Raw genomic sequence first — 20,412 nt, 5'->3', positions numbered from 1 at the left:
TGCGCTGTGCCGTGTTGTTGCCACGGCGGGGGGCACTGCCCTGGTGCGTGCCACGGGGCCCAGGAAGTGACAGTGCCGTACGTGAGCATGTTAACACTGAAAAGTACTGGAAGCCCTTTGAACACCTTATAAAGGGGGACATAGAGTGTCCCAGCTTCCGGGAGCTCACTGTTCACCTCGCCACCGTTCTGCCGGGCGTCTCTCCGTGTGGGGGCTCAGTGGGCACGCCGAAAGTCTCGGCAGGCCCGCAGCCACACAGACGCCTTCGTGGTGCTTTCTGATTACAGCTCTGCGCAGCTTTGAGCTGTCGGCACTTTTAGACTTTTAATGACTTAATTGGGATATTATTTGTCTTTTTTTTTTTTAAGATTTTATTTATTTGAGAGAGAGATAACGAGAGAGAGAGATAACAAGAGAGAGCAGGAGCGGGGAGGAGAGCGAGAAGCAGGCTCCCCACCGAGCAGGCAGCCCGATGCGGGGCTCGATCCCAGGACCCTGAGATCATGACCTGAGCTGAAGGCAGATGCTTAACAACTGAGCCACCCAGGCGCCCCAGTATTCTTTTTAAAAGAAATATGAGCTGCCAGATAAAAATTGAGTAACGTACATCCATGTGTCTGTAGCAAAATGTGATTCTGTGATCTTTTGTCACCTCTGGTCACTTTGGCTGGAGGCCACCACTGTGGAACCGAGAGATCGAGAGTCACGTGTACTGTGGTAACTGTCCAGTTGCACACAACGGTACCCGCTCAGATGCTGGCAGAAGCATCCTTTAAAAAGCCACTTCTCACTCCCGCGTTGTGTGTTTCTGTCCCAGACTCTGTGCTGTGAGTTAGCGCAGCCCCGCGCTTCTCTCGCTGCCACCTGTCGGTCCCTGCCTTGTCCTCCCCGCCCCCTCTGTCCCTTTACCAGCCCTTCACGGTCTTTATCACCAGCTGTGTGCACGGAGCAGGGCCAGGCCTCCCGTTCTCTGATGGTCTCTCCTTCTCGCCCCGTCCGTTCTGCTGCCTTTGTACCTGGAGGTGCTCTGTCCTTCAGAGCCAGTCCGCCAGGGATTTCATCCTGAGCCCCACGTGGAGTGAGAGGTCACACTGCGAACAACAGGGCAGCGAGCCCGTTTGGCGTGGGCCTGTCCTTTCGGTTTGCCTGCTCTGTTCTGGGGCTTGGGGGCAGCAGAGGCAGGTTGGGGTGGGGACGGCTGTCACTGGCGGCCTTGAGTGACAGTCCTAGGGTGAGACTGACAAGGAGCTTCCCGCCCAAGGGTCCAGAGCCCTGAGAGTCGATTCCTGCCTTGCGTTCCCTCCACACAGCAGCATCCCACAAAGGTTTGACGTAGCCAGATGAGGGAGGAGATCTGTAGAAGGTTCTAGACAGACACAGGTCCCCTCCTCAATGGATTTCGCTCTGCCTTCGCATACAGACCCAATGACTGTTGTGTTTCTCTCCATTAGGTACCAGAGCCTGAAGCAGAGCCCCCCAGAGCCCCTGAGCACAAGCAGGGACTGTATGAGCTCTCAGCGAGCAACTTTGAGCTGCACGTCGCACAAGGTATGTTGCGTGCATCTCAGGGCTGTTCCCAGTGGGATACACACCTCTCAGAACCATCCGCCGTTTGTCACTCCTCGATTTGCCGGGCTTTCCCTTCCTGGCACTCGAGGGCTCGCGGATGACCTCTGTGGCCCTGAGCCGTGGTGTCTCTCTTCGAGACCCGTGAACATCCTTGTGCAGGGCTCTTCCTCTTGGAAGGGATTTCTCCTTTCCTTTCTGTCCTTCTAGAAATGCCAGTTGTAATGCCAGCCGAAGCCTTAAGTTGTGGAAAGCTCACAAATCCTGAACGGGCACACTTACTTTGTACACTAGCTGGACAGTGCATCCTTGGATACGAAAGGGTTTATTTATATTAATGTGAATCATACAATTATTGACCTGAGGGAGAAACAGAAGTTTCTCTTGTTTAAACCAGAATTCAGCAGGACCATTATAACTTGCGAATCAGAGTAGGTGTTCTTTACACTTAAAATATTTTTCTGTATCACATCTTTTTTGAAAATGGTCTCCTAAATATCAAAATGATCTATATACAGTCTCTAATATAAATGACACGTAAGTCCTTTATTCACACGTTTCTGAACCGTTGGCTCAGCATCGAATGACTTGAAAGCAAATTCAGCTTCCTTGCTGGTCTCCATTCTCAAATGCTGCCATGGAGAGAAATCCTCCCAAAAGACTGGGTTGGAAGCATCGTGAAAAGGGCTTAAAATTGTGCCTGGCCTTGTAACTTCATGCCCGCTGCGAGTCGAAACCCCACCACACTTAAGGTCTAAGAGAACTTTGCTGTGATGCCTTCAGCTATTTTCCCTGTGTGTTGAAGGTTGTTATTTGGACCAGGGCGCTGACAGTGAGATTTCAAGGTGTTTTCCCCAAAAGGGGATTCCCTTCAGTTCCCACGAGCCCAGTGGGGTCCCTCCCTAAGCAAGTCACGCCTAAAGGGCAGAACTGTAGAGGCACGACCTTGGGCTGCTCGCATGAGGATCTGTCCTCAGAAAGCGACAGTGGCCTCCTGCCCTCACAGCTGCCCCTGATGCTCTAGTAGGTTCCTTCCCCGACATCCCGTCCCCACCTCCCAGCACAGGGTTAGTGCCATACCTGTCTGGAGAGACAGGGCTTCAGCCTCGCAGGTCAGTTGCTAATTTTTTGAATCAAGTTTTTCACCATTTCCCTTAAACGTGTCCTCGCTGTGGTGATAAAGCCCTGCCACGAGCATGTGGCGTGGCAGTGTCCTTCTGTGAGCGTAGGTCACGTCTTGGTGCCCGTTGGTTTGTTCCCTCCCGAGGCACAGCCTGATTTTGGTCTGGTCTCAGCCTGACATCTTTTAGGCCTTTGGCTGGTCAAGGTAAAACAGCCTAGAAAAAAATCTTCAATATCCAAGTAATGATGTTGTGTGGGTTTGTTTTGTTTTGTTTTGTTTTCTTCTAGCCAAGGGAGTGTTACTCAGTTTCTAAAACCTTCTATTTTATTGTCAAATAAAACACAAATACAGAAAACAAATGCAGAGCTTAGTGAATTGTGATGGAGTGGTCGCTCTGTAACGTCCGGTTCAGGGAATAGAACCGCCAGTCTCCCTTCCTGTCCAGGTCCCAGCCCGCCTGGCCTCGTGGAGGTGCTGTCCGGACTTTATGGGAGCCACTCCTCACTGTATCATCCGCCACCCGGATGTGCACTCCTAACCCTACAGTTTAGCTTGTTCTTTCTTTAACACACGTCCCTCTTGAGTCTCAGTCTGCGTGTTACTCCCCAGCGTCTCTTTCTCTACATCCTGGTGGCTGAGCACATGGGTTATTGGGCCTGTAGAATCCTCCGGTCTGGACTTCGCCAGGCGTGTCCCCGTGGTGCGGTTAAACACGTTTCCCTCAGTCCGTTCATTTATTAGGGTTGCCAAATGCTGATGTTCTAATTAAAACATCCTTTCTTCATCGTTTTAAGGAGAGAAACTTGCCCTCATCTATCACCTGGTTACCCCCGGGCACGGTTCACATACGACAGATAGGATAATTGCCTGATTCTTCCCCTTTGTTGCCAGTTCTTCAAATAATGAGTTGGTTCCCTCCTGTCCTCTAGGGATGACAGATTAGATTTTGTTTTGAGGATCCCTGTGAACTCACAGATACAGACTTATTCGATGGAGTCACTTTTCACCAGTTAAAGGGCTCACACTGAAGCTAGCAAGAGGACAAAGATCACATACTTGCATTCAGTCTCTAGTAAGGGATGATGCCAGTCACCCTCCTTCTCCCTTCTCTGCCCGGCTCTCCACCGAAGGCGACCACTTTATCAAGTTCTTCGCTCCGTGGTGCGGTCACTGCAAAGCTCTGGCTCCGACCTGGGAGCAGCTAGCTCTGGGCCTTGAACATTCTGAGGCTGTCAAGATTGGCAAGGTAAGTGAGAGCCCTTATTAAACTGGAAATAGACCGCCTTTGGCTGGATTAATTAGCAGGGTAGCCCATTATTCATTCTGTGTGCAAAGTCGCAAACTTGATTTATTAATTCCATTTAGTGTGCCACTTGATAATTCATTTCACCTTCACAGATGGCAGCCTGGTTTCAAATGTGCTGGCTTTTCCACAGCCTAAAGATAAATTACGGCTTTGGCTCCTTTGTTTATTTTGAAGCGATGGCCAATTCTGAATTGGCAGCCCCAGAGCCCTTTCTGCAAAGATACGGGGCAGAGCCTGTGAATGTTCACTGGCCAGACTTGGAGGCCATCCACGCTTGACCTCACCCGAGAGCTGTCAGCTCCGTGCTCACAGAGGCCTGCAGAAGGCCCCCCCCCCCCCGGTGAGCCCCAACTTTCACGGCTGTCTGGGAGTCTTTCCAGCGTTCCCCACTTTGCGGAGAGAAGCCAGAAGTGGTGTCTAACAACTTCTGTGTAAGTGGATTTTCTGGAAATATCCAGAGCAGCTCCTGGGCCATCAAACACTTTTAATCTCACCCAGCCTTTGGCACCCACCAGACATCCGGGCATGGGTTTCCTTTTAAAAAATCTCATTTTTCACTTTGCCAACGGACTGATTTGTATACAGAAGTAATGCTGCGTGTCCAGGAACTGCCGTTAGTGAGATGCTCTGCCCAGTGCAGTGAGACGGTCAAGAGCGTGAGCTCGGGAACCACGAAGACCCGGCCGGCCAGCCTTCGGCCACTTCGCCACACCCCGGTCTCCCCTTTTGCAAAATCACGATGAGACCTGACTGGTGGTGGGTGGTGTGGATGAACGTCAGGTGCTTAGTAGGATGCTTGGCACGGAGCAAAGCCCTGGTAAATTGTAATAGTTGTTGTGAGTTCAATGGATTTTCACTGTTGCCTGTTAAATGCTTCCAATTATATATTCTAGTTCTACATGTTATGCTTTTCTATTTATTGAACATTTCATGGAAGTAGTCATAATTTTCTTGTCCTCGTCTCAATTCCTCGTATCTTTAAATTATTTTATGAATTTTTATGGGCGCTTATTTCCAGTTTATGTCAGTAGGGGTTTCTAGTAGAACCAGGCATGAGCGGACAGTCCACCCATCCGGGCTGTGGCCCTTCATCCCTGGACATGCATGTGGCCCCGTTAGACTGGACCCTGTAATGCCCCCTACCCAGACGTGAGGCTTCCGTTTAATACTTTAACTGCTGACTTCAGTCTTACATGTGAAAGTGTTATTTTTATCCTACTTTGTAGACACGGTGAAGAACAACTTAAGTGTCCCACATAGCTGATTTTAATGACCGTAGAAAATCAAAAAGAAGTGACTTAGGATAGACTGTTTCATGAAAATGTTGAACAGGCAGAATCTTGATAAGATTTAAATGAAATAAATTTAAAAAGCGGTGATAGTTGGTAAATTGAGCTTACAGAATTAAGAACATATTATAATCTTAATTTGGCATCTTTTCAGTTGTCTTTACACCAAATACTCCTATTTAAAATTGACTCCTTGCTCCTCCTTGATCCCAAAACGTCCCAGTTGGAGCATGAGAGTCAGTAGGCAGGCTGGCATTGGCGTGGACCTCGGTCACCGGCAGCCAGGCCTCCCCGCCCCAGACGTCAGGCCAGGCTCCTCTTCTCCAGCTGCTAACCCGCTCAGGTAGACTCTGGCTTCCTAAACATCAGCGTTTTTAGGTGAGCTGAGTGTGTCATTTCTCTGAAGGACATTTCGTCAGCTGCTCCCTTAGCTCAGGTGTTACTGGGCTGCAGACCAGGTACGTGAGGTATGGAGTGTCCAGTAATCCGTGTGTCAGGAAGGTTCCCGAAGAGACGGACTGTGAGTGTGGTCTTACTTTTTAGGTTGATTGTACACAGCACTATGAACTCTGTTCGGGAAACCAGGTTCGCGGCTATCCTACTCTTCTGTGGTTCCGAGGTGGGCAGAAGGTACGTCTTCAGGTCGTGGTATGGAGAGCGGGCGTTTCTCTAAATCCCAGCGGGCTGTGGCCCGGTGCTTCCTCAGATGTGGCGAGGAGCCCGTGTGGACTGTTTGGCGCTGGTTTAAAGGCATACGTAATGGGACAAAAGTGTCTTTCCCTTGATAAGATCTGGGTGGTTGACAAAAAGTGTCAGTCGTCCTACTATTTTGAAACATTTCGGTTGGCTCAAGTGGGCGCTAGACTAACCCAGAACTGCCTTGGAGCGGGGGTAACGCTGGCTGCCGGTAAGGGGCTCACGCACACCCTCGCGTCCGGCCCTGCCCCACGGTCGGCTGCTCCGCGGGCCGGAGCGGCTCCCAACTTCGTGACCAGATCCCCGCAGAAGGCAGGTGCTCTGGTTCTGTCACCAAAGCCGAAGCCCTCCCGTGTAAATCTGAGCGTGCAGACATTGCACAATTTGCACCAACACAGCGGAGATGTCCGATGGAGGGCTCACGTGGGCGAGCGGGGCTGGGACGAGGTTTGAGCGACTGAGAGCACTAAGTGTACTAACCTGACAGCATTTTTGTGTGGCCCTTCCCTCGGACAGATTGACCAGTACAAAGGAAAGCGGGATTTGGAGTCGCTGAGAGAGTACGTGGATTCGCAGCTGCAGAGCACGGAGCCGGAGGCCCCGGACACCGTCGAGCCTTCAGAGGCCCCGGCGCCGGCCCCTGAGCCCGTGGCCCAGGTGGGTGCGTGCTGCGGTCAGGAGGGCCAGCCGTGGCCCCCGGAGGGCACTCTCCTCCCGCGCTTCGGGCCACGTGACAGTTGGGGGTCACGTCAGAGGACTTCACATGGCTGGCTGTGGCTGACTCTTCCACATGAAAGGTTTTCTTCAGCCACTTTCACACGCTTGTAGGGCCTACACCTGGAAGCTTCTCTGAAAGAGACGTGAGACCGAGCCTAAGAGCATTTGGTGGCAAAAGCTCTGAAAAACTCATCCTTTTGATTCGGTCATCACTATACTCGAGAGCATTTGCTAGGAAAATTGACTGCTGCCAGGTAGGCCCCCCACTCCCGCTTCTGTTCTTTTCCTTCACCTACTGCAGTAGTTGGACTTGAACCCCGGGCTAGGGCCCTGGAAGAGCTGCAGCAGCGAAGACGGACACGCTGGAACTTGGCCTAGCGTGTTTCATTTGCTGAGGCAGGCGGTCTCTGACTGTGGCCTGTCTACGTTCCCAGCGCGGAATGTTCCAGATTCACTTGTGCATTTATTGAGCATATTTCAGGCACCGTCCCAGGCCACCAGGAAACAAAAGCAAATGAGACCACCTTCCTGTCTGTGAAGGGGGCCGAGTCTGGTGGGGCAGACAGAGGAGAACACATACAAGCAGGTGCCCCATGTGCATGCCGGGCGGGTCACGGTGGTTTGAGAGAGCTGGGGACAGACGGGCAGGAAGTGTCGCAAAGAGCTGGAAGGTGAATTGGTATTTGCCAGAGAGACCTGGCGGGCACGGAGAGACCAGGCTTGTCCGATGGAGGAGAGAGTGAGCAGAAGCCCGTGGGCGTGAATCGGCCGGGCACGTTTGGGGCAGGGCCAGCAGTCGGCTGGAGGGAAGAGGGCGGAGAGGAGGGCGAGGGGTGTGGCGCAGGATGCCAGAGCGGAGGAGACGTAGGGGCTGGGTCCTGGAGGACTTCGTCGGCCAGCCAGGGATTTCGAGCTTCACCCTGTATATATTGGGAGCCAATGGAGGGTTTTGAGCAGATGTGAATTTTAGATGCCTGGTAGAAAGAGCTGGAAAACCAGTGTATTTGGCCAACAGGATGAGGAGACCCCCGAACGAAGGTTGTGGCGGGGGGCGGAGGGACGGAGGCAGGAAGCATAAGGAGCTCACTCTACTGAGCGCAGTGGGGAAGGTGGTGTCTGAGGGGACGCCCGGAGCCCTGGCGGACCTGGTGGGCGATGGGACACGTGTGAGAAGCACTGGGGTGGGGACGGAAGATGGGGAGTTCAGGTTTCCAGTTGTTGATTTTCAGGGCTGTGGTGGCGATCAGGTGGGGAGGTCCAGTGGACGGTAAACGGGGCTCTGGAGCTGACAGCGGCAGGTTGGTGTGTCTGCAGTGTTAGGGAGGGAGAGGCCAAGGCTGAAGCCATGGGTGAGAAGGACAGTCTCCAGAGAGAGTCAGAATGATGTCTTCCCGGGAAGACCGTGCTTGATGGCCTAGCTAAGAACCATAAGACCTGTTTGTCGACGTATTTCCAGAACAGAATATTCAAGCTGCTGCTTCAGTTTCTACAACTACACTGCGTAGCATGCAGAGTTCTTAACTGGGACACCGGGACACAGTGGGCAAAGGAAGGGGCAGTGAGTGGGCAGATGTGTGCAAACACTCCCCCCACCCCCCGCAATCCTTGAACCCTCCGCATATACTTACCACATCCTGACTTGCTGGGACCATCGCTCCCTGAGCCCTAGTTATTTGGGATTGGAAAAAACAGAGTCATCTACCCCATCCTCCTGGAGTGGGGACAGTAATGGGCCTCCTCGCCCCCACAGCCCATCCCTTAGTGGGATTCTTAGGTTGGGGACTACCTGGGTGTTGGTTCAAAGTTGAAGTTTTGGTTTAAGAAGCAAACAAACGATTCTGTAGTAGCTGCAACCACGTACGTTAGAGGGGTGTGTGTGTCAGCGTGGTTCTAAAGGTCATCCCAAACGGAATATAATTACATACTGTGGAGGGTTTCATCAAGCTCAGACCAGTTTCTATTTATAATCCAGTTTTCCAGCCTGAAGTAGGTCTTTCAGTGAGCATGGCGTCATGTTTCTGGGCATAAAGAAAGATGGTGGGGCTCCGCAGCGGGCCCCTCGGCGGCTTCGCCTGCCGGTCACTGACGCGCGTTACCCGATGCCAGACTCAAGGGGAGCAGCCCTGGTGCGTGTAGCCACATGATAAATCATCGCGGTCTTGCTCTCGTGAGACAGTCGCAGATCCGTTTTTGGAGAAGCACATGGACATAATTCTGTAAAGAACCGCCCAGACAAATTGCTTTAGCGCAGACCGCCCTGGGGCACCTTCCCCCGACATCCTCCGGCCAGGGCGGAGATGAACAGTTTGCACGTTCCCTCTGAACTTAGAGATGGAAAGCGGCCTGTGATAGGTCACACACACATCCTTGCATGTGGTTTGGCGACTGTCAGCTGTGGGGACAGCACACAGAGAAGGGACCTTTTACAAACCCACACGCCGGGAGAGCGAGGAAGAGCGTGTGGGCGCCCACATCGGGTGGGCCTCCCGTCGGTGTGCGAGGCTCCGAGCCTGGGAGCTGCAGGCCGGAGCCCGGGCCGCCCAGAGCCCACGGGTCCCCAGCCCAGGGTCCCGGATGGTAGCAGGCTCAGGGCTGGCCGAGGGCAGTGCCAGCCTGGGGCCTGCCACCTCCTCGAAGCAGCTCCTGGGCTCAGGACCTGGGGAGCCTGTGATGAATCACGGGCCCTTCCTGTGTGGCTTGTGATATGCGAGTTGTGTATTTCTGTGTCACCTTGCATGACCAGCATTTTAAAAAACATGATGGCTCTGTATTTCTGCAACCCCAAAGCATGGCCCTGCTCTGCTCTAAGTGATGCATTTGAACCGCGGCTTTTCCCTCCCCTGCAGGGCACCGTGTTGGCACTCACGGAAAAGAACTTCGAGGACACCATTGCAGAAGGAATAACCTTCATCAAGTTTTATGCTCCGTGGTAAGTGGCTGTTTAATTAGAAACCGCTCGGCCGCAGCGCGCTCCAGCCCCGACCCCGTTTCCCCCTCGTTAGCCCGCGCTCTCGGCGCAGCGCTGGGCAGATGCTACGTTTCCGCATAGGTTCTGCTGTAGGAGGTAAGAAAAGGGGGGTGTCTGCGCCTCTGTTCAGCTTGGTTGAAGTTTGGTTTGGTGGTATTCATACACAGTTATTTATGGAGAACGAGGCCAGTTTATTTTAAAGTTGAATCTGTTTTGGGGAGAACATGAAAATGGAGTCAGGATGGCCATAGAAAACTCCGGTTTTGTGGTATCTGTCCTTTCCTAAGTAGATTGATTTTTTTGGTTAACTAAACCACAAACATCATGATGTAGCTTAGCTCCTTCGTCTCTTGGACGGTGTCGAGAAACGCAGCCGAGCTCTCGCGGGGCCGTTCTGTGTGTTACCCAGTTACCAGAAGCTTCCTGCTGCATGGCCCCCGGGTCTGGGGCACAGGAGGACACCCGGTCTGTGACCAGGGCTGCCTGGGGTGGGCGGACGGCAGGCGCCGAGGCTTTCCTGCGCAGCTGTCACTCTGCATGCCCTTCTTGCCTTTGAACCTCAGTTTTCTCAGCTGTAAAATGGGAAGAATGCTTTGTCTTCACAAACAATCCACTTAGAAAAGCAGAGTCTCAAGGAGAGTGTGAGATTCTGTTTCTGAAGAGACGTAAGTAGGCTCTTCTTCAGTTGGTGCACTCTGCGTGTTCAGGAGAAGCCGCGGCGGCAGAGAGAAGTCAGGGAGCACGTGACCCCCATGCACTGTGCAGCGTTTATCCTTAAAGACCGGACACACGGGGCGCCTGGGTGGCGCAGTCGGTTAAGCGTCTGACTCTTGCTTTCTACTCAGGTCATGATCTCAGGGTCGTGAGATCGAGCCCCATATCAGGCTCACTCTCTCCCTCTGTCCCTCCCCCTGCTTGCTCGCTCTCTAAAATAAATAAATCTTAAAAAAAAAAATAGAAACACTAGTCAATGATGCCTTTAAATCTGTTATTTTCTATTTTTTTAAAAAAACAAAACCCTGAAGCTATATAAATCAAATAATGGTTAGGAGGGCAGGTGCTCAGGGAGGCTTTAACGCTGTCCTGAAACTTCGAGACCACAGTGATCAAATCTAAAATGAAGCATTTTTTAAAAAATGTGTGGAGTTGGTTTTGCTTCCTGTCCTTCACCTCGTGCTCGTGGTGCATCAGATTCATTCATAGGCCAGTTAGCTCCGGTCACCCCATCCTGGAAAGGGTCTTGGAATCTAAACTTGCTTCCAGACCAGCTTGCTTCCACTAGGCTATCCACACGTCTACTTGGGATTGACTTTGACTCCCTTGTCTGGGACGGATGAGGAGGAAAGGTTAGGGCGCCCAGCGGGAGAATTTGATGTTTTATAAATTTCTAGGCCATACAGAAGACGCTGGGCTGGGCTGGGCAGCAGACTGTAGGTGAGGGAGCGAGACCCAGGACTTCCACAGCGCTGTCGTTGTTCTCTTCCCAGGTGTGGTCATTGTAAGAATCTGGCTCCGACGTGGGAGGAACTCTCCAGAAAAGAATTCCCTGGTTTGGCAGAGGTCAAGATCGCGGAGGTGGACTGCACTGCAGAGCGGAATATTTGCAGCAAGTACTCGGTGGGTACATGTGGCTGGAAACCCTCCCGGGGGCCCCGAGTGCAGGGAGCGCACCCACATGGAGCCGTCCTCCGGCGCGCTGGGCTCCACCCGGCGACCCACACTGCCCGCATCTTCTCAACCAAGTGTTCCTCGTGTCCCGTTGAGGCTCTTGCTTTGTTCTCATTTTGAAAAGCAAAAGAGATGCTCTGTCAAAGGAAAGGCTTTTCTTCCATTAGCGATCCACCTTTCATTGGGGGATTTTAGGGCTTGCTGTCCGCAGAGAAGTCTGGGCAGTAACGAGAGTCCAAGCTTGAGAATGGAGTGCCACCTCCACAGCCTCTTCGGCGGGCTCAGCAGTCAGCTGACCTTAGCCTTTGTCTCAAACCCCTAAGTGGCTTATTTTTCAGACATAAGCCTGTGTTCTAAGGTATGATGGTTGAATAAAGGAAGCAAGTGAACTTCCTCCTGAAAGGGCCATCCCAGCAAGCTAGTTTGTGCTTGGGTTTTTTTTAACTGTTTCCACTTTCTGAGCTGTTAGCACAATCTGAGCGCCCAGAAGATTTGTAATTTACGTTTTTGTTTTTGTGTTGTTTTCTTAAAGCACTTTGAGGCTCTGGAGCTTCTTACCGCATTCATTTGAGAATAGACTTGGCGCCTGGGTGCTCAGTTGGTTGAGCGTCCAACTCTTGATTTCGGCTCAGGTCGTGATCTCAGGGTCGTGGGATGGAGCCCCACATCAGGGTCCACGCTCAGCGGGGAGTCAGCTTGAGATTCTCTCTCCCTCTCCCTGTGCCCCTCCCCTGCTTGCGAGTGCATGTTCTCTAAATAAATAAAATCTTTAGGGAAGAAAAAAAAAAGGATAGACGTAGCAGAGACATTTACTTCTCACTAGAAGATGCCATTTTTTTGGTTCCTTAACGTCTTAGGAAAGAAGTGCATTGCAGCTGTTGCAGCTGGAAAATGTGTATTCTCGAGGATGTTGCTGCCATGCGGTGTGGCCCGCAGAGTGGCTGGGTGTCACCAGGGGGCTTGTCAGAAATGCAGAGTCTTAGGCCCCAGCTGGACCTGCTTCATCAGGATGTGTGTGTTCCCGGGGTCCCAGGTGATGCCCTGCGCACAGAAGCTCCAGAAGCTCTCCTTTCGGGTCAAGTCCTTCCTTTGACACTAATCTTGAATGTACTTTTGGATGGGAAAGCGAGGAGCCCCAAGGCTTTGCTTGCTGGTACTTTTTAAATGGTCTGTACCTATTAAAAATTTAGCCACAAACTTTCCTGGTCACAACTTTAGGAGTTTTTCTGGTTTTATTTAAGAAGCAATCTGCGTGTGACCTGGACCACTGGTCTTCATACTTCTGTTTTTTTTTTTTTTTTTTTTTTTTTAAGGTACGAGGCTATCCCACATTGTTGCTCTTCCGCGGAGGGCGGAGAGTCAGCGAGCACAGCGGCGGCAGGGACCTCGACTCGCTGCACCGCTTCGTCCTCCGTCAGGCCAGGGACGAGCTGTAGGGCCCACTGGTCCGTTGCCCGGCCTCCCGCGCCCCTGCTTTTGGAGCTGAATCATGCCGGTGTTGTGGACTCCCACCTGGTGGTTTTTCAGAGAGCTGAATGTACTAAACTTGTGGTATCTTCTTTGTGTGTGTGTTTTTTAAGCCAACACACTCTACAGATTCTTTACAAAGTTTCTCTAAGTAAACACATAACTCACGATCCCTCTACGAACTATTTTCCGTGGCGACCTGTCGTCCCCTTCACCCTTCTCTTGAGGAATCTCAATGGTTTCCTTTGAGACTAAAATAGAGTTGAGGAAAATCAAATTGCTGAACTATTTTTGGCTCCTGAGTGATTCTGGTGCATGATGCATCAGCTAAAGCATCGTTTGTGAGCTGCTCACGAGTTCTGGACGGTGGCAGTAGTGATACTCCTGGTCTGAAGGTCAAAACTGACTTCTTAATGACGTGTTGGTTGGTAGCTTGGAGCAGATCTAAAAACAGGAAGCCCACACCTCCGGAAGATACCTCCACGTCCTCCCCTGGCTTTGCTGTTTCTGTCAATGCTCCTCTCACGGCGAGAGGTCAGCCATAATGAACGCAATGGTACTTCTGACACGTGCCTGAGTAAGAGAATGCTGGGGCCGTAACCTCATGTGTGTGTGTCAGTGCTTCTGTCTGTTACCCCATGGGTGGAAGTTTCTTTCTTTAGTTAGGTCATCACGAAGACTTGACGTCTCCCACAGAAAATGTGGGCATGGGAAGTTCCACAAGGCTTGTCCTGACTATTCTGTTAACTCCTAGAACAATTCTGGTTGTTGTCACCTGGGGCGAGAGGGCTCAGGTGAGCCTTCCCAGGCCTGGATATCGGAACTAACCAGGGAGGCCCCCCAGCTGGAAGCAGCTTCAGATCCTGCTTCTGGGTAGTTGTTCTAGAGGCTTACTGTACTTTGCCTCGGAGGAGGTCAACTGTGTGTGTGTGTGTGTGTGTGTGTGTGTGTGTGTGTGTGTGAAGAGTGGGATCCAGTTGGCCTCAAGACCAAAGACTGAGCTAGGCGGGGCTGGGTCAGGGCTGACTCGGGCCCCATTCCTGCCCCGGCCAGCACCCTTGTCGGCCACGCCATCCTCATTCAGTTTTACTGTCACACTGGAAAACAAGCACCCATCGGACTAGGCTCCCTGAAGATACGTACCTGTATGTTCTTGGCCATCAGGTTACTTCTCATCATAATCCCTCCCTTTCCAATGCTCTTCGCCCCACTTCCCATGCTCGGGGTGAGTGCGGCCACTGGACACACGGTCACTGGGGGTGGGACCCTGAGAAACAAGATCGCTTCTGCTGCCTGCGGCAGAAGACAACAGAGCAGGGTCTCGGCCAGTCTCTGCCTTAAAGGAAATCTTTATTAATTATGTATGGTTCACAGATGGTCTTTTAAAAACCCCAACTTTCTAAAGAAGCACAATCCTCATGAGTGGCTTCAGCTTTGCATCATGAGTCTTGTATTAAAAGAATATCCAAGTGGTACAATTTGTTTACACTATGATACTTTCTAAATAAACTCTTTTTAAAAAAAAAAAAAAAGTCTGGTCTTTCCTTAAATGTTACAGCAAAACAGATATAAAATAGACAATAAATTATAGTTTATATTTACAAAAAAGCTGTAAGTGCAAACAGTTTTAGATCATAAATGTATTATTTAATCAGTTTAGTATGAAATTGGCTTCCTAGTACATGATCGTGAAAAAGACACTTTAAAAATATCCTACGATTTCATCTGAGTCTTCCTTTCTACAAGAGAAAACTGGGATTTGGGTTCATAAGGGCATGCCTATCCAGACCCTGTCCTGGCGGTCCTTCCCTGTTTTGTTTCCTTTGCTGGATCTAACCCCGCCACTTGGCATGCTGTCGAGGAAAAGGCAAAGAACCATTTTACTGAAATAGGTGAAATAGTAGAGCCGGCGTTCCTGGAGTGAATGTGCTTTTCGGAGAGCCATCCCAGAAGAGAAGAGGTGCAGCGCTGGTTTCCCGCGGCGCCCGGCTAACATGCCCCCCCCAGCCTCCCCAATGCCCGCTCGCTCTACTTTGGGTGCTAGCAAGGAGAACAGCTAATGGGGGGGTAGGGACTGAGGTGTGGAAATGACACGGTTGGTTTGACCGAAGTGAGTGTATTTTCACACGGACTGAACTCCAGCACAAACACTGAGGGCAGGGGCGGAGAGAAAAGGCACTTCACGCAGCCCCCGGGTCGGCCCGGGCTGCTGTCCCTGCTTGAACCTGCCCTGCGCCGAGGCCGTCTGTGAAGGGAGGCATTTCTGCCCAGTTCCAGTTGTCTATATAGATCTACCTCTGACGGACACTACTGAACCGGCTGGTACTTTAGCCAAGAGTACTCTTACTCCTTTAAGATTATTTTCCCTATTGACTCGCTAACACCACAAATAGCTTGGTCTAAAGCTAAAACTAATTTTGGTGGGCTCTTCTTTTGGGGGGGGGTTGGGGGGAACCCTTCAAAGTTACGTTTCCGTAGTTCCCAGACTTCATACTACAGACATCCGAACCCCGCTTCCTGCAGACCAGCAACTGCCCACGTTATCTACTGTGTGAGCAAATTCTTAACGAGGCCCTTCAAGTTCTTCCTTGGGCGGTAAGGCACCAGCCAGCCCGGGGCGGCTTCAAAGGCTTGCCTCCCCCTTCGCCGTGCTTCTGAATGTTTGTTAAGGCAGATGTCATCTGGGAACCCAAGGCCGTGTCCCCAGCAACTGGTTTCGAGTTAGTGGCACCCACAAGCTCTGACAACCATATTCCTGTATTTTTTCAAGATGACATTCGAGTTGTCATCAAAGTAAAGAACAGAGATGGCGTTTAGTTTGGTTGGCGCGCAGCAGGGTTTGGGGACATACTCAGGATTCATAAGGTGAACCTGTTACAAAACAGAAGGGGAAAGGCACCGTTAGAAGCCACACCTGGTCTCGGCTTACTCCTCCCTCTAAAGCGAAAGGGGTCCCCGGGAGCTCACCAGCGTCTGCACAATTGCGTGGTTCGTTGCGTTCATGTGCGCGTTGAGTGGGAAGGAGCATTCTCCATCACAGTAGTTGGCGGCGTAGCCCTTGGGTGCGATGATCCAGTCCTTAGGTGAAAGCAAAAGGACCCCACATGTGATCAGCATACACTCCTTACATCATCTGCGCTCCAGGAATCCTGTGACAATGGACTCCTCACATTGGACAGCTGGGCCGGCAGGCCCAGGGAGGCCACGTTCATGTTCCAGTGGCAAAAGCAAGGGGGTGAGCCTAGTTCATCTGGCTCCAGAGCACCCTCCCCCTTCACAGGCCCACAGGCCTTAGCTGCTACCCACCTGCTAGGCCTAGAAGCACAGGGGGCTGGCGTTATGCACCCGGACCCAAAGGAGCCTCGAGTACGCCCTGTCATCCTAACGCCATCTGCATATAGAAACTCGATTTCCTATCACTTGTCACCTAGAATTCGCTTCTTATAAACTAGTGGTGGCTCTCAGGTGTGGGGCTAACCATTTGTGCTCTTCTAGATAATTTGGGTGAGTCAATGTATAGCCATTGGATAACTGTTAGATCAGTTTCTCCAACCCTTTCTCAAAACACAAATGCCAAAGTCCATGCCTCATGGATTCTGAAAGAATGGAAGAAGAGCCCCGGGAACCGTGGGACTGATTCTGAGGTACACGGAACTTGGGAACCTGGCTCCCCGGGAAGGTGTAGGGGTGGGGGGGAGGCGGTGCTGGTATACAAGGAGCCTGGCCCTTCCTCTGCCTTCCTCCAGAAGCCCAGGCATCCGGAAGAGCTCCCAAGTACCTTCACATGGGAATCACCTCGGCCCTAAAGCCCAAGTTCTTCAAGGACAGCCCCTGCCATGAAGATGGGAAAGGACATTTGTCCCTGTTGTTGTCCAGAGAACTCACCTGCCAGCCCAGGTCTTGGAAGCTCACATAAAGCTCATGCTTCCTGCAGGCCGTTTTCAACTCACTGCTGTTGTAATCTGTCGGAGGAGATAAGATGCGCCCGTTAACTCATTCATTCTTTCATTTAAATACTGACATGAGAGGCTTTGCCCTGGGCCAGGCCCTGTACTAGGCTCACGACAGCAGCGAACAAGGCCCCCGCTCAACACAAATGTGGGCACCAAACAGCTCCATCAGGTTCTGTGGCTCCCAGGTCCTCACTCACGCCATCTTGTTCACTCTGGGGTGCATGCTGGGCAGACTGGCACACAATGTCATCATGGACCTGAACGGACTCGTGAGCAACAGATGTGCACTGTGAGCCCCTGGTGTATGCAGGGCCTGTGGGAGAGGGTACACCAAAGGGCCCTAAAACACCCCTTGGGCTCCTGACTTGGAAGACATCGTGTTCACGGTACAAGACAACTATACCAGGCAGGATTTGCTATAATGCACACAGGACAGTCTTGAAGCTGCACAGGGGCCGTGAGGATAGCTGGGTCAGGAAAGCATCCTGAAGGAAGGGTAACGGAGCGGTGCCTACTAAGAGGGAGTCAGAGACAGACGGAGACCCAGAACAGAGCTGGCTCTCTCTCCAGCATTGGTCCCCAGGCTCACTTCCAGGGTTGAGCCTTTGACCTGCCCCAAAGCAACAAGTCCTAGGAGAGCGGTGTCCTGTGAACCCGCTAAAGCCCGTGTAACTCCCCTGTGTGAGGCAGGAGCCGCTAGCCTGGCCCAGCCTAGAGGAATGGGAGGGCCACGGTTCATTTAGGCCAACTGGAGCAGCTCTTCTGGGAGCTGTCCTCTGCTAGGCAGCACGGAAACTGGAAAATAAGTGACACGAGGCTTGCAGCCTCCAGGGACTGAGAGACTCGAAGGGGTGGCGTGAGACATGGACACAACTAACGCAGGTACACAACAGTGCAGCTGCTATGCACCAGCGTTATGGAGAAGGCCCGCTGGGAGTTCGGACAAGGGTCAGTTAAGGGTGGGGGCGAGAGGAAGAGCGAGCGGTTTGGGTGGAATGAATTTAAGGATATGTGAAGATGAATCAATCAGGTGAGATAAAGCTGGGGAAATGAACGGCCTAGAATGCCAACCAAAATGATGTGGACTTTCTACTAGAGGCATTAAAGTAAGCCTGGGAAGAAGGGGTTTGAGCCAGAGAGGGCCATGTTCGGAACGATGATTCCAAAGGATCAACCTGGTAGTGGTGTTTCAGACAGATGAAAAGGAAGACTCCAGAGAAAGGCTCTTAATCTACGATGCACTTTGACGGATACAGGAGCCTGAGGTCATGTGCGTGCCACCTCTGCCCTTTTAAATCCCATAGCCAATTACCTAATTGTTTAAAGCCTATTTGCACTAGGTTTCTGTTGCTTGTACTCCTGGGCCTCTTGGCACTGAAGTAAGACAAGACATGCAGATCTCACGAGTTTGTGAGGCAAAGAGACAAACAGTACTGACTCAGCTCAGTCACCTACCCTGGGAGGAGAAACAGGCTACCTTTTGAAGGTGATTTGCTCATCCTAAATTTGTTCATTCTCCCTTCTCGCCTTCTTCAGCTTGCAGAACAACCCGAGCTATAATTCCAAGTACCCAGAAGAAGTGACTGCAAAGCCACGCTGGAGGGAAGTTTTCACAATGGAGGGCACCGAAGACTCTCAGTAAAAAACAAAAACAAAAACAACCCATAAACCACCACCACCACAAAGCAAGACAAAAACGTTCTGCTAAAAATAATCCCTTAAGAAAACATCAAGCACACAAAGTAACTATCCCAAAAGGAAAGTTAGAATAAGAAAAAACACAGGGACCACAGGCAAGAGTAGTCTCTGAGTGTGATTACAAAAAAGAATACATAAAATAATGGAAGAGATAAAATAAGAAACAGAAACCCTAAAGCAAGGACATTAAGGAGAAAAAAATATCATAAAAGAACAGGCGGACATGAAAGCGAACAAAATGGAACTTTATAAAGTTCTACTGAAGGTAAAAATGAAATGGATGGGTTAAACATCAGATTAGACACAAATGAAGAGAGAATTAGAGAACTGAACAACGAATTTGAAGAAATGTCCCCAACTATAGCCCAGAGTGCAGGCTCAAAAACAGGACTCTCTCTATATATAGAGACAATGGAAGACAGAATGAAAAGGCCAATGAATTTCTGAAGAGAATACTGGGTGAGTAATAATTGAATATAGGGATGTGTGGGAATTTTCTAGAAGTGAAGAAAAGCAAACATCTTTATTTTGGAAAGGCACAGTGAGTCCTAAGCAGAGTAAATAAATTCCTATCTAGCCACACGTGGTGGAACTGTAATATATTAAACGTAGGGGAATTCTTAAACGCTATCAGAAGATAAAAAGAAAATTCACCACAAAGGAACACAAGGCAGATGGACAGCAAACTTCTTTGCAACAAAAATCTACACCATATGAAGTTTAATACCGTAAGAATGATGCCATCAACTCAGAATTCCATACCTGGCTATGGTGGATATTTTCTCGTGTGGGCTACCCGGCTTCCAGGAACACCTCTCACGTGGAGAATTCCTAGACAGGAGGGAATCAAGTCCCCATCTCCCATCAGAGGGCTCTGGCCTTTGTCCCCTGGCCACTGAGTACAGGCTCTTGACTTCCCTAAAGCCATGTAGATGCCCCCACCTTTGAGGGAGTGACCCCAAGGGGAAACCAAGAATGGGTGGCATGGCAGCAAGTGTCCCGGGTGATGGCATCCAAACTACATTGTCCTTGTGACCAGGTCTGAGCTGGATCACTTGATTCCCTATGTTTGGTTCTCCAGCCTTCTTGTCAGTTAGATGGGTTCCTGATACGCTTATTTTTCATTTTAATTCGAGTCTGCTTCTCTTCCCATGTAGTCAAGAAGGGCCTTGATGGGCTAAGTTATCACTCAGTAGTTAGGGGATAGGGAGTGCAGGGCGCAAGGGGAGGGGTCACCATCTATAGGGCTTGGTGGGCCCGTCTCTCTGGTAAGGTGTCTTCTAAGCAGAGACCTGCAGGAACGTCAGGGGCGAGGCAGGAGGCTCTCTGGCGGAAGAATAATCCGCATAGTGGGAATGGTAAATGTGAAGACCCTGGGGCGGCCTGTTGTAGAACAGCCTGGTGAAGGCCGCTCTGTGTTCATTAAAAAGCCCTATCTTCTGTCTACCCACTGGGCACATGGCTAGTGGACGTTTGCCATTGCAGTTCGGTGTGGCTCAGCCCCACCATGCCCATGGGGACATGGGAGTTGTGCGCTCGCAGCCCTTCTGACCTCGCCCGCAGCCCTCTGGCCTTGCACCTCTTCCTCTCCTGCCAACAGCAAGTCTGAAGACTCCACGGCCCTGGTTCCTTGCACTCTTGAAGTGGTCCTGGGTTAGATGATAGGTTCTGTGATCCCCCTACTTATCGTCTCTATCTGGAATTTTCCCTGCCCGACCTCAGTTGGCTTGGGTCCCCACAAAGTAAACATCCCCCCAAATGCCTTCTCTGTGCTGGGGACCATGATCTCCCCAAAGTCCAGCTTGGAATCATTAGCCATGTGAAAGGCAGGGATTTCTGGGATACCTTTCCTTCCCAGGTCGGTGGACATGGGCAGTGTGATATAATAAGGTATATTATATCCTGGCAGAGCTAGAAAAACCACGAAATTGCCTGACACTTCCAACTCTCATTTCCCTCCA

The 20,412-nt window shown here is 51.1% G+C and overlaps 2 protein-coding genes across 2 annotated transcripts in view; one reads left to right on the top strand and one right to left on the bottom strand.

The window, feature by feature from the left end:
• The window catches only part of TXNDC5 (thioredoxin domain containing 5), a 47,556-nt gene extending 33,242 nt beyond the window's left edge, over positions 1 to 14,314 (top strand). Inside the window, exons 4-10 of the mRNA XM_032424716.1 lie at positions 1,452 to 1,548; positions 3,820 to 3,935; positions 5,828 to 5,914; positions 6,497 to 6,637; positions 9,544 to 9,626; positions 11,153 to 11,282; positions 12,647 to 14,314. Of these exons, the coding sequence (XP_032280607.1) occupies positions 1,452 to 1,548; positions 3,820 to 3,935; positions 5,828 to 5,914; positions 6,497 to 6,637; positions 9,544 to 9,626; positions 11,153 to 11,282; positions 12,647 to 12,769 (777 nt within the window). The 3' untranslated portion in view covers positions 12,770 to 14,314. The remainder of the gene's footprint in view (positions 1 to 1,451; positions 1,549 to 3,819; positions 3,936 to 5,827; positions 5,915 to 6,496; positions 6,638 to 9,543; positions 9,627 to 11,152; positions 11,283 to 12,646) is intronic.
• Positions 14,315 to 14,403: 89 nt separating this feature from the next.
• BMP6 (bone morphogenetic protein 6) overlaps positions 14,404 to 20,412 on the bottom strand; it is a 151,668-nt gene continuing 145,659 nt past the window's right edge. Inside the window, exons 5-7 of the mRNA XM_032424715.1 lie at positions 16,686 to 16,762; positions 15,768 to 15,878; positions 14,404 to 15,671 (exon numbers count right to left, since the gene is read on the bottom strand). Coding sequence (XP_032280606.1) covers positions 15,522 to 15,671; positions 15,768 to 15,878; positions 16,686 to 16,762 — 338 coding nt within the window. The 3' untranslated portion in view covers positions 14,404 to 15,521. The remainder of the gene's footprint in view (positions 15,672 to 15,767; positions 15,879 to 16,685; positions 16,763 to 20,412) is intronic.

This window comes from Phoca vitulina, unplaced genomic scaffold, assembly GCF_004348235.1.
Source record: "Phoca vitulina isolate PV1807 unplaced genomic scaffold, GSC_HSeal_1.0 scaffold31, whole genome shotgun sequence".
NCBI lineage: Eukaryota > Metazoa > Chordata > Mammalia > Carnivora > Phocidae > Phoca > Phoca vitulina.
The sequence above is the reverse complement of the archived record's forward strand: the minus strand, read 5'-3'. Positions and strand labels throughout refer to the sequence as shown.